General features: G+C 40.9%; 1 protein-coding gene across 3 annotated transcripts; it reads right to left on the bottom strand.

The window, feature by feature from the left end:
• Positions 1–14: 14 nt before the first annotated feature.
• On the bottom strand, positions 15–16,058 carry LOC115813808 (constitutive coactivator of PPAR-gamma-like protein 1). 3 transcript variants are annotated; one of them, XM_030776441.1, is made up of 17 exons: positions 15,311–16,058; positions 13,166–13,412; positions 12,661–12,743; positions 11,386–11,514; positions 10,325–10,415; positions 9,255–9,352; positions 8,904–9,154; positions 8,266–8,350; positions 7,765–7,986; positions 6,619–6,790; positions 5,824–6,073; positions 5,521–5,635; positions 4,570–4,779; positions 4,223–4,412; positions 3,755–3,893; positions 3,394–3,490; positions 15–1,912 (listed from the first exon to the last, which is right to left on the bottom strand). In XM_030776441.1, the coding sequence occupies exons 1-17, from the start codon at positions 15,782–15,784 to the stop codon at positions 1,607–1,609; spliced, it is 3,159 nt and encodes a 1,052-aa protein (XP_030632301.1). In that variant the 5' UTR covers positions 15,785–16,058; the 3' UTR covers positions 15–1,606. The 3 variants fall into 3 exon arrangements, with proteins under 3 accessions (XP_030632301.1, XP_030632300.1, XP_030632299.1); XM_030776440.1 differs by having other exon boundaries at positions 3,755–4,005; positions 4,200–4,412; positions 8,904–9,193; XM_030776439.1 differs by having other exon boundaries at positions 3,755–4,005; positions 4,182–4,412; positions 8,904–9,193.
• Between the last annotated feature and the right edge of the window lie 1,055 nt (positions 16,059–17,113).

Genomic DNA, 17,113 nt, shown 5'->3' on the forward strand with positions numbered 1-17,113 from the left:
CCCACACAGTCAAATTATACTAAAAGAATAAAGACTTTTATTAAGCATTGTAAGTTGCATTCAATTTCCTTCAAATACATCACACCACAGTCCATCAACAATCACTCAAACCCAACAGTAGTTCATTCTTTTACAACCCATGAGTTAGGAAAAAACTCCGATCAACTTACATCAAGGTAACCTATTTAGTCTTGCGGGAGGGGGACTGAGGAGTACACCATATTTCTGATCACTAATGTGCAATGAAAAGCATCAGGAGGATTAGATGGAAAAGTTAAGTAATGATTCCTGTTTAGAAGTACAATAAGTTTTGAAAACACTAAAGTAAACATCAAAAATGATTACAAGTTTACTTGCTTATGCTAAACTGTCAAATGGGAAGGTCAAACATTTTGCGGATTTGTTTCCAGCTAAGGATAGGGGGGTGGGGGGTAATTTAAGATTAAAGCTTTTTTTCCAGAGATTTTTCTTTTTTCAAGAGAGATGGTTTGCTAATATGAATGCAGAAAACAGCAACAAAGAACAATAATGCATACAGTGATGAGTACACCAGGGTTAACAATATTTAAAGTGGCTAGATAACGTTTTGTAATTTTTTTTTTTTTTTGATTAAATGCAACAGAGGTCAATAATCACAAAAATTTAAGGTTAGAGCAAATCAGTTACTGACTAACAGTTAACATCTTTTATAGGACTATTACTGATTATTAGCCTTTTTAAGTTTTGCAAATGGGCACAGTACTTGAAAAAATGGAAGAAAAGGACAACATGCATAATAACTACACACCTTTTTAAAATTGTGAACCATGCAGAAAGTTTAGCTGAAACAGTAGTACTAATGTTCTACATTTGATCCAAGAACCCACATTAATCGTTGATCACTGATGCGTGGCAATTTCTGAAACAAAAAAATGTTTTGGTGTTTTCGAAAGGTTGTCTGCATCTTTTGTGATTTTCTAACCATTTCTTGACATGTTACTTATATAGCTAAAGTATGACATACTGAGATCATCAGAACTTAAGCTGCAGTATTTATACTAGTTTCATAATTTTGTAACAATTCTGCTCATTTTTAAAATAAGAAAACCCACCGTGATGACTCATGTGAGAAAGGTGATTTTGTTTCTCTCTTTTCATTTGTGAGTTTTTACTTCTCAATAAAGCATTTACTGTGACACAACACAAAAAATCAATTACAATGGCAAATATATGGTGCCAGGTACTAGAAGAGTATCTCAACCTATGAGTACTAAAAGATCGCCAAATGAAAGTAATTTTCGGCTTCAGTATCTTAAGGAAAAACAAATAATGTTCATGTAACCAGTCTGAAACATGTAAATATCAGTGATGAGGGAGTGAACCGTCTTACTCCTTATCCTGGTAGTATTTTCTAGATATACTGGTATACTGGTCTTCTGTTTACTGAGACATAGTCATTTACTTGTAGTTTTAACTTGCTGACATCAAAGAGGGATACAAATTTCGTAAGTCCTCATTTTTACTTTCGGAGAGGAAAAAATGTTCACCAACTGTAGGCTTTCCATCTTTCCAGATATTCCTAACTCTGACCCATCCACCATCCTTCACCCTCTCTATAAAAATAGGTTTACTCTTCTGTTTTTAAGACAGAGGCGCCAAGAGCTTCGTCTCTGTGGCTCTCACTGTCTGTATTTAGTGCATTTAAATGAGGATTAGTATTGCACATTTTAGAGTCATTACTAAAGGCACTTTCAGGTTGATTGGGAGCCCTACTTTCCTCTTTGTTCCCATTCAGCTGGTCAGCCTCTTTACCCTCCACACCGTTCTCTGCTGTGGAGCCTTCAGATGATAACTGTGGTGACTTGGTCTCCACTTTGGGCTTCTTTCGCTCCTTCACCACCTCATTTGCTGAAGCAGCATATGCGGGCTTACTCTGCAAATTCCATCGCAACAAATGTCTTATAAATGAAACATTCAGAGAAAACTTCAGAGAAATTAAGCTTATGCAAAGCACAGGCAATCATGACTCAAGCTTATTTTTTTCATCGAGCTAATTTCATTTCAGAATGAAATCGGGTTATGTATAAAAAAAACCTGTCATATTCAAACAGCTGTTCTCTAACACTGAAGGAAACGGGGATTTAGATAGATAGCTGACTGTAGACATGATGTCAGAGACCTACTCGTGTCCACATGGTGATGTTTCATGAATAACAGTGAGTATGTTCATGCAAATATAAAATTCTGTGAAGATGATGAAGTATACATGGTAACAAAAACTCAGCTCCGTCTGGAAACATTTACTTCAGGACTGTGATTTCACTATGTTCGTTTCACATTTAAGGTAAAACTGCAAAACGCAAAAAGCAAAATCATTTAGATGACAGTATTTTCCCCACATGGAGCCACTGCTTTCAATGTTAAAAAAACTTAAATCTGCCAAGAAGTTATACAGGGGCGTCTCATTCCTATATCCATTTAGGAAACACTTTAAAAGCTATTAGAAATAAGAGACATAAGAAACTTTATTGCCATTGTACTGCTGTGCAAGACAACAACACAACGAAATTACGGAAAACAATGAAATTAGGCATCTCTATGGTGAGTGGAAACTACAGTAAAGCAACGAAGAGCAAGCATTGTCGAGACTAGAAAAGTGAAACTTTTGAAGTTTAACAATGAAACATTTTCAGAAGCTACTGCCCTGACAATTCTGCTACGCTACTCTGTCTTTACCTGTCCGTCACTGAGTGAAATGGACAAGTTATAATAGTTTTGTTTTAGGCTGATACTCCCCGTAGTCTGTAAAATAAATCAACCGTTACAGGTACGATTTCAGTCACATTTTACGGTTTAACTGAATATGTTCCTTTAGCCTCTGTCATTCGATCATCAAGAAAATTAATACGAGCTGAAGCTTGCAGTCTTGACCTTTGAACTACATCTCAGTTTTTACACTACTTTGCAACAATGCTTTTACAGGCCAGTTTACACAATGTTAGAAGGATCAACAGAACTCTAAAGCATTATTTAAAGCAGAACATAAAAAAGAAAATGCTTTTTAGACACATTATTTACTATCCAAAGAAAATATGAACTCTTTTAAAATGATAGATCAGCTACTACACTCTAAGCAGCAAATATCAATGTTATTCATCAAACATGAGTTGCATTATGGGATGTATAACTACAGTACAACTTGTACTAAAATCAATCATGAGAAATAAGGCATGTGTTTGCAGTAACTATACGCCAGAAAAAAATGATGCTTTATATCATTCTAAATAGTAGTGGAAAAGAAGTAAAACTTTGGTTATATGCATGCCATTCTCAATTAACAGAAATACACATGGTTTTTAAAACACTCTACATTCACAGTTTCTCTGATGGAGAGCAATAACAAAATCAACTGACCTGGTATGATCCCTGATTCCTGAAACCTCGACCATGGTATTTGGTTCCCCGACCAAAGGTCCTTATAACTGGAGTTGATATCACTCCTCTTGGTCGTCTATTCAATGAGAATGGGGGCTGTTCAGTTCAGCACTAGAGACTTGAGACTCAAGAACTCTATTACTTTCATTTCAAAACCTGCCCAGCCAAGGTCCAGATGAAATTATTCAAAAACTCTTCACAATATTATTCAGAATGACTTCATGTGTGTTTGGATAAAACATATAATCAATATGCTGAATGACAAATTCAAGCAGAATCCCAATGAGTGCCATGAAAGATATGTAAATCCTCATATGTCCTTGTGTTTGCAGTGACTTACCCTCGGACTGGTCCACCAACTGAAACCACCTGGATGGGAAAGGGGCCTCTGCCGCGCCCCCGGCGACTTCCAGCCCACTGACCCACCACTGTACCGGCAATCTCAAGCTTGCCACCCTGCGAAGAAATGGCTTGAAGTCCTGGGAAGGAAGTAGGGTGACGGAACAAGAAGGAACAGTTAGATTTGGACTTTACGGTAAGAAAGAGAGAGGACACAGCAGTGTACAAGTTTGGACATATTTGCAAGCTGCACTGTTGTGAACGCATCACTCAACTTGTTTTCATTCATCCACCAATAGATGACAAACCAATTCATTTTACAGGCTTGTCAGCTATGTTCTCCATTTTTACATCAAATTAATCACCAACAATGTATGATACCAATCTGCCATCACAATGATATAGTGAAACCATATGTCAGGTACAACTAACCAGTTTAGACAGACACTCTTACAATATATCCTCTTACCGGGTATTCCTCTGCCTCGACCCTGTGGTGGAGGCATTGGGGGTGGAGGATAAAAGGTACTGCTGGGGGGGTAGAAAGGCATGCCGTGGGGAGGCGGAGGTGGAAACGGGAGCGGGTGAGGTGGCCGCGAAAAGTTCAGACCCTCAAGGATACTCTGACGCATTTTCTCCACCTTGGCAACCTGCTCAGTCTATTTGGGAAGAAGGAAAAGACAGAACAAACTCATTAACTCAATCGATTTTTGTCATTTTCCGTACAATGTGAACAACGGCGGTAATTGTTTTGGTTGTTTAGCCACAAATCTAAACAGACAGTGGAGGAGAACAGGAGGAGAAAGCAGAATTTACCTGACCATCACAGAGGTCGATGAGTGGGGCCTTGTCCCTGTTGGCCTGGATCAGTTTGCTCTGAAGCAGTTTACCGTCAAAGTACATCCACGGGCAGCAGTGTTCCCAGGGTATGGGCTGCCCGCACGCATCGTTGGCAAACAGCGCCATGTCCACTCCGCTCATGAACAGGGCTGCCAGCTGGACGCCCCGGGGGTCCAGGTTCTCGATCTGCAGGCGACACACACACAGACCCGTTATCCAGGGCCCTGACATCAAACTCTGCACACGTACGCACTTAGGGCAACACAAACTATTTCCCACTCAGCCAGGAGCAAAGCAGCACAAAGCAAGCGTGAGCGATAAAACCACTCCATCTATTCCAATAATGCACAACCCCATGCCAGCCAACACACAGAGTCAGCGACAGCGACCTACAGTCAGTTAGCAACACAGCGCAAAGCACTCACAGTTCAACAAAGCCAGTACACAAACAGTTATGACAAAAAGCGAAGCACGAGTATGGATGGTTCACTTCGTTTCTCTCTGTTATGTTGAAGTCTATTTTATGTCAGGATTAACTCGAGATGTAAGAGCTACTGCCCGACCAAAATGATACATAGCTTGAGTCAGTAAACCATCCACACAAACATCAACTCCTTTCATTCAAGTCGCTTAAAAAAAAAGATGCAACATCTTTTCCTGCGAAGCTAGCTCTTAAATGAAAACATGCTTTTCATAAAGCATTACGCTTGTTTTGTTAAGCACATTTTCTGGCAATGCTGATATGAGGAGTGTCCTGGAAAATCTCCCCCAACCATCCTCTCACTCTTCCTTGAAGAGTTGTTTCCTTTCAATTAGCAGGAAATAAATGCAAGCTTTCTCCAGAGTTTTTGATTTTTGAAAAATAGCTGCTGTCTCTTAGTAAATATTCCCTGGACACTCCTCATATTGAGATGACTACAGAATCACCTTCAGTTCCTGCAGCTGGTCAGGTTCATATAGTTTAGGAGAAAGTGCTTGGGCTAGGAAAGCGTCAAGTTCGTTACGACGCAAAATTCTTACTCCTGGCCATTGTAACATAAACCTGAAGCAAAACACAAAGGGTAAAATATTATAAAATACAGGAACTGATTTGGAACGCTATCTGTCTGATGGTATAAACCTGACATGGTATTAAGAGGGGAGAAAGTGTTAGTATCCTTACAGTGTAAGAGAAAAAAAACAAACAAACAAAAAAAAAGCCCATGGCAGAGGTATTGTGTCTGGACTCACCGCAGCACACAGCAGAGCACCATGAGAGGGGTGGGCACGTTGGCAGGGTTCAGCATTGCTGGAGTGTCTGACCTCATGCAGGCCAGGAAAGCTCTCATCCTCCGGTTCTTATCCTCCACAGCCTTGCCCAGCCAAAGCTTCTTTAGGTTGGGGCACGTCCACTCCCGGAAGGGCAGCGCCTCCACCAGCTCAGGGGTGTGTGGAGACTTTCCTTTGTAAGCCGCCCACTCCTTTATAATAACAGGTGGAACTGCATTTTGGCAGGGGAAGCAACAAATAAAGAGTTAATCAAGAGCCACTGCTGGGTTTCGACCCACTTAAAATTCTAGTTGGTTATATTGGCTGGGTAGGCATGTAAAACAAGCATTACCATGCTGAGCGACAAATCATTAGGCCGAAAGCAGTCAGAAATAACTGAACTAATTAAGGAATGAAGCTGCCTCCATCAGAGGACTACCACTGCTGCTCTTTACATCTCTCTCTGTATGTCTCACACCCACATCACCAAGATGCAATGACCTGTGACTATTTTAAACTCCCACATGAGACTGCTAAAAACACCTCGCCCATCATTTTGTTTTCTGTTCTCCTTCTATTTTTGTTTCTCTTACTTTGCAGAAACCTTAAGTGGAAGTTGCCTTAACAAATGGGGCACTGACACAGCTGCAGACAACTTAATAAGGCACTGAGGTCGGGCTCTTGGCATTGATGACAACGTTCATACATGCGCTTGGGCCAAGAGTGGAGCGCTGACGTAAGGCGTGCCTCTGCTTTGTTATTCTTAAAGTCACTTACACTCGGGCAGACGGTTTCTCCTCATGGCGAGTCTCTCTGCTTTCTTCCTGGCCTCGGCGAGGCTGAAGAGAACTCCGTAAACATACTGACGGACTGGCCGGTACAGCTGCACCGCAGAAGGCAGGTCCTTGTTAGCTTCATCTTCAATGGTGACGGATATCTTGATCTCACCCTACAAGAGAACACCGTTGGTAACAGTGAGCATTTGCTTGATGGGCACGTAAGACATTGCAGTCTGTCTTACTGAACGTAGAAAATGATTGGAGCGACTCACAAAACCATGTCAGAATAAGAAAAATGCACAACAGATATTTGACTGGGAATCAGGAGGAGAGCACTTAATCCAGTTTTTTCTAATGAATACTACTTGAAGCGCCTGATCTTCAAAACCAAGTAAATGACTGTTTTACTTATACAACATTGAAATACAAATTTTTAGGATAAAATGTCTGGTTCAGATGATGTTCATGACTATCTTAAACAATTCCCATATCTGCTACGATTACCATATGACTTGCATTCATTTAAGCATAGTATCCTAGTAGCCGCCAGTTTAGGCAAAAAAAAAAGCAACATATGTCCTAAAAATTCACATTTGATATTAGTCACAGTATAATGTTATACTTATAGTATACTTCTGATGAAAATCAGATTTACATGGTGGTGGTATTTTTGCAATTCTGTCTTCAATTTTCTAGCAGGCAAAAGTGGCTTAAAATTCTGAAACTCCTGCCTCTTTCCAAAACTATCTGTCTCGCTGAAATGTACTGTGAAAGTGTTAAATATCATTAACGTGTCTTAAATTGATCAAGTCCATGACTCAATATACTAAACAACTTTTTGTAAACAGTTGTGTATATGGCTAACGTCCCACAGGTGGAGCCAACCGGCCAGAACCTTTCATACTCCCTCAACAATGACGCCCTTCACAGCTACATGAGTATGTGAGACAGCCACAGCACAACAAAATTCTCTCAGACAGACCAAAATTCTCTCAGTTCTTCTTCGGGTATACAGTAAAATTTGAACGCGCGCCATCTCATAAATCACTGCGTGACAACATTTACATTTATGCCTAATAAATATGCAGGACTGAGTGAGTGCTGTATCCTATGCAGCGAGTGTTGGAGCTGGGTGGGGTCAGACCTTGGTGAGGACGTGATAGATGTAAGGGTACATTAGGCCCTTCTTGTGTCTATGTTCAGCAACCCGCAGCACCTCAGGGGCCACCACAGGTAGGGGAGGGGTAGTAATGTCCATGTGGTTCCTGGTTGGCATTGAAAGGAGGGATGGAATCTGGGCATTCATGCCAAGATGACCTTCAGCCTCCAGTCCCTGACTGACAGGGGAGGACGTAGAAGGATCAGACTGAAAAAGGAGGTCAGAGAAGAGGAGTTTGACTTGTCACGAATGATAAATGGATTTCTAAACAATATAAAATTAACGATTTCAAAGTACAAAGGTCAAATGAAGACAGTTCAGCAGATTTCTACATACTGAAAGAAGAAAATACTGGAATATATGGTATTTTGGTCAATACTGTAGATGGTACACAGAGCTGTGTGCTTTGTGTAAGGATAACATTCATGTTTGCTTCAGTAAAAACTGATGTCACAAAAAAAAGAGAAAAAAAATGAATTAACCTACTTTAACTTGGTCCCCAAGGTTTCCTTCTGGTATGTTGTCCATTTGATTTCCTTGTTTGTCCCATCCCTTATGGTCACTTATATGACTGGAAAAGACACATTAACGGACATGAAATACGAGTGATAATGACAGTGGATGAACAACGCAAAGGCTGCTCAACATTCGAATGTAATTTTTTTTTTTTTCATCAATTCAACACTGCAAAAAGCCTCCACTGTCACATTGTCTGTCATCTCTGAGGCACTTACAGCATCCATCGCTGAGGAAAATAAATGTATGTCACTTGTGAGGCCATACAACAATGGTACTGCGGTACAAATACATCTACTCCGGAGAGACGGAAACCAACTAGTGCTATCAAAGCATGCATTCAAATCAAATAGCCTTGGTAGCTTCAGCTTAAGGAAAAATACGGTTGGAGTGTTGTAGCTGGAGTGTCATGAGAACAGGACTTGCTGAGGGTGATAAGATGCAAAATGACTGTCATCATCATTACAAACCCTTTACACTCATTTTCACATTGGCTGCATACAAGAGCACACACATAGCACTACAGAAACATGGTTTGCATTATCTGACCGGCATAAAGCTCCTCTCAAATTCATATGGAGCAGTGCGACACACAAGTATCCACTCACTTGGCAGTGGAACCAGCGGTTTCCTCGGTCTCAGAGGAAGAGGATGTGGACGAAGTGTTGAAGAAGGCTGGATCCGTGTGGTTGGGGCTGCTGCTGTGAGCTGGGTTAATGGGTGAAGACCTCTCGTACAGCGGCGTGTGCTTCCCTTCGTGAGGAATGTTGCTGAAGCTGTTCTGTTCTGGAAGCCCTTTGCCCGTCGGGTCGGCGGCTGGGGCGGGCTCGGCCAGCGGGGTAGAGTAGGCATGCTGGACCTGGGAGGGGGCCCGGATCGGTCGAGTACTGTGTGTTAGCTTGACTGTGTGAAGGTGATATCTATTTGTCAGGCAAGAGAATGCAGCCTGTGAGACTCACCGCAGGTTTCATGGGAAGGGAAGCCTGTGGAATGTTGAGCATCTGTGGAGGTGTATATTGTGGCACTGCTGCAGGCACTCCGATCTGATTTGGTCTGACTGCGGGAAGAGAGCCCAGACAAGACCTGAAAACACTCGTATCTACTGCAGCTAGCGAGTCCATTTAAACTGAAAGGCTCTTAAAAACCAGAGCACTTGAAAAATAAAGAATATCTAAGGATTATCTGAAGCGAAAAAAGTTTACAAGACAGCTGCACCATTAAATGCACATCTGAATATTTATTCAATTACAGGTGAATGAATATCTCCATAAAGGCCACCCTCGTCAACGCATGTCCCCATGCACTCACAGTTTAAAAAAATACATCAAGAGCCATACAAATAAAAATGTGAAAACATTCTGTCCGAAACAGCACTTCCAGTACAGAGTATTATTTCATGTTCAGGGCATTACAAATAGCTCTGAAACTGGAGGGGAGGGGAGAATGTAAAATCAAATTAAGGTCCACTTATTGTTCTGTGGCTACTTCTTCAATGAACCTGCCGAAACTTTTCAGGCGAGTGGTGAAGAGTTCTTCCAGACCAAGAGCCACTATGCAAGAGGCCTTTCTAAAGGAGCCTATTTGTATGCATATTGCATAGCTACCATTCCAAAGTGCACACAAGGTCTGTGGCAAGGGGGAAAATTTCTCACATTACTGTGAAGTCTGAGACCAAGACAGGGCTTGTGTTTTATGCCTGGCCCTAACGCAGGCCATTCTACACATTATGGAATCAGCTAAATGTGATGACCATTAAGGTACAGAAATAGTTTTCTCAGTAAATATCAAATGACAATGAATGGAAATGAACAAAGGTATGCATTGCTAAATGTTTGAGGAAAAGCTTTAAAAAAACAACAAGAAAACATCTGACTCAAATTTATCAATTTTTCTGTACGCCCTGATTCAATGAATGTAATACATCATAGCTTCACTATCAATTCTTACATCAAAATGTTAAGTCCATAAATGACATGGAATGGAAAGTCAGTCACATGTCATCACTTAGGTTAATAAAGACATAACTTACCTAAATACGTAGGGAACTGAGGGGGCTTGCTTGCTGCTGAGTAATATTCCACTGCCTTCTTGAAACGGATAACTTTGTCATCAGTTCTGGACTACAACACAAAATAATCAAATTTAATTATCAAGCCTGGGGGAACACAGCCACTGCTACCTCATCCCGAGATCCCAGTGACTCACCTTATTTCAGCAGCAGGGAAATGATCACACATAAATACACTGATCAAGTACAAAAGCACACCTACTTAAACAAATGTTAATGGACTTACTCTTCATCTTATCCTCATCACTGCTCTTGCAAAATCTAATTCGATAGCTACTAGCAGGCTTTACCCATGCGCTGTAACAAATCCTCTCATCAAGTTCCCAAAGCCTTGATTACGAGTTAAAAATGCTTTTTTTTTTTTTCCTAAACTTGGTTTAACAGCGCTCCTCAAGAAAGGTTTTAAGCACCTTCATTTGCGACTGCTGAGTGGCACTGTCTAACACAGTGCAGTGGTACAGAGATACATCTCGTTTCTGGGACTCAAGGTTTGGATGGAAGCGGTGCCGTGTTTGCTGGCTGTGGATGGGAGCCCACTGCAGCCCAGTGTTCCCTTGGGAAAGGGAGTCGACCGCGGTCCCTTCACCCCTCTTGCTGGGCAACAGTCACTGGAAGTTAGGTGCTTATATGACCACAGATATAGTAGGGCAGATAACACCATCTTCCAAGAGGTTAACGTCAGTTGACCACCCTATGCAATTAACAGTGTGGAAAAATGGGTGACTGACCTCATGCTCAGCATGCGCTAGCTATACTCCCCACAACTTAGGTGACCACTGTCTGAGCCAGAGACTAATGAGATTAGGATCAATTGGGCATTTTCAAACTGGGAGACCTTAAGACACCACCCAAGTCAATTCAAGTCAGTCATTTGTTGGCTCTCCTGAAACTATTTCTGTCTTTTTCTCTAATTAATTCATCATCAACAGAATTTTAAGACAAAAATAAAAGCCATCGACAGTGTAATATCACGTCTCATTTTAGTGATATGCTGTTTCGACTGCTGTGACAGAACTGTATACCTGAGAGTGTTTGAATATGTCTTTAGCTATGGCTTCCAGGTCGTTGACATCTTGCAGGTTACGGACGTAGTCTGCCACAGCCCTTATGACAACATCACAGGGGGGAAGCACAAGCTGGTGGGCACGAACCTGTAGCAACAAGAACAGCCAATCACAGCTCCTCTTAGTGTAAATGAATTGAGGGCACAGGTGCAACGGGCTCAAACAGTTCACAACTAGGCAGCATTTAATTTCACATTTTCTGTAACGGTAACATCATTTTGAAAAACTGATAATGAAGAGACTTTTAAAACAACAAAAACAGCACTTTCTCCTCCCACAACATCCACAGCTGAAGTGCCCTTGGGCAAGGCACTTGACCACCAACTGCCCCCCGGACGCAGGCGTGCTCCCCTCTGCTCATGGTGTGTGTGTGTGTGTGTGTGTGTGTGCTCACCACCGGTGTGTATAAGATGAGTTAAATGCAGAGGTTAAATTCACTACTCACTGTTCACAGTGTGTGCGTGCAATTACAGAGATTCTAAGTTCTAAATATCTTTATGTCATGTATATCGATTAGTGACTATGTTTCAATATGGACATCAATTAACTAGATTAATAGCTCAAAATATTTTGGCCCTGCAAAAAAAAAAGAGAGAAAGAAAAAAAACTTAATTCTGGTGTCTACCCTGAATCCAAGGGAAGAAAATTGAAACTCAAAGACAGAAGAAAGGGCCGTGAACTGCTGACTTAAAGGGTCTAACAGCTCATGATTAATAATAACCAGAATTCAAATTCCCGCTTCCCCTAAAACAATAAAATGTTCTGCTAGGCAATATCAACAATAGGGGCAGGAGGCCACAGACCGGTAGAAGTCATTTCTGTTATTTTCAGGCATTACCCCACTAATTAAGGCATATTTATCTCCAAAACCAGAGGGCACTTGAGGGGAAGAACACTGAAGTGACTCTGCATGGTCTTGTTAAGTCACCAAACCTCACTGCACCCTGGTTGTCAAGGAAACTGGTCATCCTGCCATGTTAGAGAAAATAGGAGGACAAGCTTTACATCTGCACCCCATGTAAGACGATGCATTTTGAGAATGAAAGGTGGGTAAGACAAAAAAAAAGATATTTCTTAAGATGCATCACAATACAACTATCTCAGAATGCATGGAGAGGTCATCTACAACTAAAACACTTCAGATTCAGAAAAGCAAACACCAGTGTTGCCAATCATCTACAAACATCCAATCTCATAGCTGAAATTAAACTTGGCCACTAGAAAACAGGGTACCTTAAGAGATGCTAATGGGTGCTCGGGACCAAGTAAACTCCAGTGAAAGGCCGCCAAGTCCTCATCAGGCAGTATGTGATTACCTGCAGATGTGTCGCAGAAGCAGTTCATTAAAGTTCTGACAATGGGACAAAAGCAAGTCATTTGGTTAACTAATGCATTCATTTTACTACTACTGTGATGCAGAACATATATTAAAGTAACCCCACCAGTATAACACCTAAAACTGTTTCAAATGTGTGGGTAAACCTAAATACCCCAAAACAGAAAAAAAAATCTATGCCTCAGTTTCCATTCCCAACCATTTTTCAGTTTGAATAGCGGACACTCCACGTAATTTCAATACAGCCTTTAAATTTCACTGTGCCTTCAACCCAGCAGGCATTCAGCTCATTTATTAATGTGTATCCATGTGCAGACTTGCCTAAAGTCTATTAAACTATGGGACAAATATTAAGACTTTTGAAATGTTACTGCATGTGGGATATGCAAATGCATCACCTACCTAAAAGCGAAGCAAAAATAACAAAACGATTTGGATTGAGATCAAGCTGCTTGGCAACTTCGTGCATCAGGTACTGGCTGGTGGTGAGGCTTTTGCCGTTGCGGCTCAGCTTTAGGGCATGGGCACTGAAGTAGTATGGGATGTTACATAGGGCATAGTCAGAATCATAGGCCACCAATCCATGAAAGCCATTCTCTCTGCATAAGGCGATCACCTCCTGGTGATGATCCTCAATGCTCTGGACAACCTTGAAAATTTTAAAAAGAAAAATCTTGATAAAGAATAAATAAATAAATAAATAAAAAACCCAATCAAGTCTAACTCAGATCATCTAATTGTTGCATATTATATTTCGCATTTATAAGTCAGCTGCAACCCAGTGATGAGTACAGTGTTTAAGAAGAATGACATAACATCATGTAAAGCTATGAAAAATGAGAGCATGTCCTTCAGACAATGTAAAAAAAAAATGTACATTTAAATTACAACTACTGTCGTAAATTATCACCTGTACCCATGGACAGTCTACAATTCCTTGTATATTGGCCTTTTATGGTTCTATCCCACAACCGCCGAGTAAAAAAAAAAAAACACCTCTTTTATAGCCTATATTTGAAAGAGGAGGATGACAGCCGATTTATAATAGTCTAAGTATCAGTTGACTCTCTGCAGTAGTAAATAAGGGTAAATTATGCTTTCCATGGTCAGGCAATGAAGATGTGAACTTGGTCTAAACTGCAGTGGTCTAAATGTAGTGCTAAATCTCAGCAGCTGTGACAGTTCCGTATTTGCATACAGGTATCAAGCAAGCGCTTCAGCAAGTAGCCTACAGCTACGAGGCCAAGCTGGGACATCTATCAGTTTCCAGTAACTGCATGCCCGTTTTTCTTTAATAGTACAACATTGCCCCTGCTAGTCTGACATAAACTAAGTACAATAATTTTCTGGTTTATAAATTACAAAGCAGGATATATTACAGTGTAAAAATGTATTTATAAATGTGCGCACTTTGTCACCTATTTGGAAGATAAAATATATGACAACTTCATGTTATGCATTTTCAGGATACTTAACTATGCATACAAACTCAAGCACAAAACATGTTTCATCAAAAAAGGGGAACTTTACATTTCCATAAACTTTTGCATCAAGACACTTGTTGACATAAATACTGAGTCACTAATTTTGACAATAATAACGAAGTATCTGCTCATTCTAAGCAAACTGAATCAAGATAACCTCGAGAAAAAAACGGCAAGGTAAAAACATGTTACTTTCTCAATCATTTCAATCAAACCTGTTACTACAATAAACTACTAAATCGATTCAGCCGGGCTAGTCACGGGCCCCAGCAAGGAGCCCTTTCAAAAGCTAGTTAAAACAGCACACCAAGTTTGTGGCTAAACCAGCCAACCTGTTTTAGTCGATATTGGACGCTTGACTCAGGGTTAAGTAGCTATCAGTAGGTCACTTTTCAACCAGCCAGCTCAAAAGACATCTCATTAAATTATAATTGTTGACTTTCATGTGACTAACCAGTGTCCGCAAACAGGGTTGTACCTTAAGAGTTAAATGTTACACGTCTACGGTCAAAACACGAGACCGAACACCCTGAAATTCCGAAATCTGTATGAGAAATTAGCGTTAGCTAAAACAGGGCAACCTAAGTCTGCAAATACACCAAGTTCTGTTGCATGGCAATCTTATATACTGGGATCATGCTAAATGACTAGCAATCAGCACTTGTTACCCAAGTTAGGTTAGCTGTGCAACTGACCTTGATTTTCATACGTTGTGTTTTCATGTGCATAAGGTGAAATGTTAAAAAATGTAAAGGAAAATATTTCTCACTGCACACACACAACAACACCACCACTTGGCTGAACTGAGCAGGCAGGCTAACTTTAAATTTACTCCAAGTTACCTGGCTAGCTGGGAAACATTAACTACGGCTAACTTGAGAAATAGATTTCAGCTTCTTAGCTGACTTGCTGGACTCTAAGAGGGGAGCCAGCTAGCAAGATAGCAAGCTCACGTTTGTATATTATGCGAGTAAGCTAACGAATCAGAGACAGGGAACTTTGGTGTTAGCTATGCTAACTAGCAAACTGTCAAACCACTTTAGCTAAGCCAGCTAACACTTACCCCGATATGGAACCTGAGGAGTGCCAGTCGGATACAGTGGGCCATGCATACTGGAGGAAGAAACCAGACCTTTGGCGGTGGTGTTCCCTTGTTCTGAACGTGACTGACAATTTGCTGTGCTGTCTGTCTCTCGTTTATCTGTCTTTTCACCCATTCGTGAAGACGGCCTTTCTCCAATGCGCCATTGAAGCACACCAGTAGCTCTATGTTGCCGTTAAAGCAGGCCTTAGCAAGGGCTGCCAAGTAACCGAGCATGTGGTTCCATTGGCCTCCACTCACCCAGTCGGTGTAGAAGCCACCGTAGAGTCGGTGGAGGCAGTTCTCGGCATCGACTAGCAGCCTGAGTGGACCTTGAGGTGGTCTCTGCCTGCCACCTCTAACCAGACTCCCTCGAGCCAGCTTTTGGAGTTCCACCGGTACAACAGCTTTGGGGCAATGCTTTTCAATGTATTCTTGGAAACCTTGCACACCCATGTCGACTGTCTTTAAAGAAAAAAATGAATCTAAAGCGGTTTCTGAAAACGTAAAACAGCTGAGGAGGTCTGAGGAGTTGCAAGTAACCTCTCCCCAGCCCTGAAAACCAGACTGAAGTAATAATGCTGATGTTTGTGTTGAGTTGTTAGATCCGAAAGAAATTAAATCGGGTTGCTACAGATGCATTTATTGTTTTTTGGTGGGTTGTTTTTTGGTTCATGGCTTCTAGCCGCCATGTGCAGTCCTATGGAGCCATGTCTCCGGTCTGGATGTCTGGTGTGCAGAGAAAGGGAGCATAGTGACGCAGGGCACGTACAGTGCACGGGGAAGGAGGAGTCTATTATTAACACTGGATGTAGGTGGACTCTTCACACTAAACCATAGGAAAACTGTTGCATGTGTCACAGTTTACTTAACTGAAAAATCGACAAAAAACAGGATATTAATCTGTAACAGTGCGTGACACAGCAACTTACAGGGAAAACCTAAATTCTAGAAATATGTGTATAAAGGTATTCATTCACTTAACATTCGAAATATTTTTATTATCATTTCCTTTTTTCAAAGAAATTTTCAAAGAAACTTGTGTTTACATGTTTTGGTGGTGCTGAGGTTACGCTTATCCAAAAGATACAACCACAAGATGTGAAAAATGAAATACTCATGTGTTGATGTCAAGCAGGACGAACTTAAAAGGATTGTTTGGTCTGTGACCAGTTTCAGCCTTAAAGTAGGCTGTTGGCTAATTGGTAACACGAACAACATGGTAAGTCCAGACAATAAAATAAACACAATTCATCTAGTTCTACTTAGTGCAGTTAGTGAAATAAGTTTGATAAGTTTGAAATAAGTACGACACGACTAAGATGTTCCTATACTTAACAAGAAACAGTGCAGTATAGTATTTATTCAATGTGTTTTTATATGTTAAATAAGACGCTTTGATTAGAATATAGTTCTGGAACACATGCTATGTAAAATGATAGCATTATTAATGAGGACATGAAATGCTTTCACAATTTCACCGAATGAGGGCGCTGAGGCCACATCTAGTGTATTGCGATGCATTCTATGGCCACGGAGACACCACAAACAAATTCCTCCCGTGGAGCTTTTATCTTATACGGCTCACAGCACAATCTCTCAGGAAGGATGCAGTAAGATAACATTTATGTCATAAGAAAAGAGAGTTTTTTGGTTTATTTATTTTTTTATTACAATATAAGTCTAAACACTTGAATAAACAAAGGTGGGAATCTGTTTACTATCAGTAAGTGGAATTCACGCTTGAGGTCAGCCTTTTTTTAGCTAAGTGAGGCTAACAGCTGT

Source organism: Chanos chanos, chromosome 6 (assembly GCF_902362185.1).
Source record: "Chanos chanos chromosome 6, fChaCha1.1, whole genome shotgun sequence".
NCBI classification, from domain to species: Eukaryota; Metazoa; Chordata; class Actinopteri; order Gonorynchiformes; family Chanidae; genus Chanos; species Chanos chanos.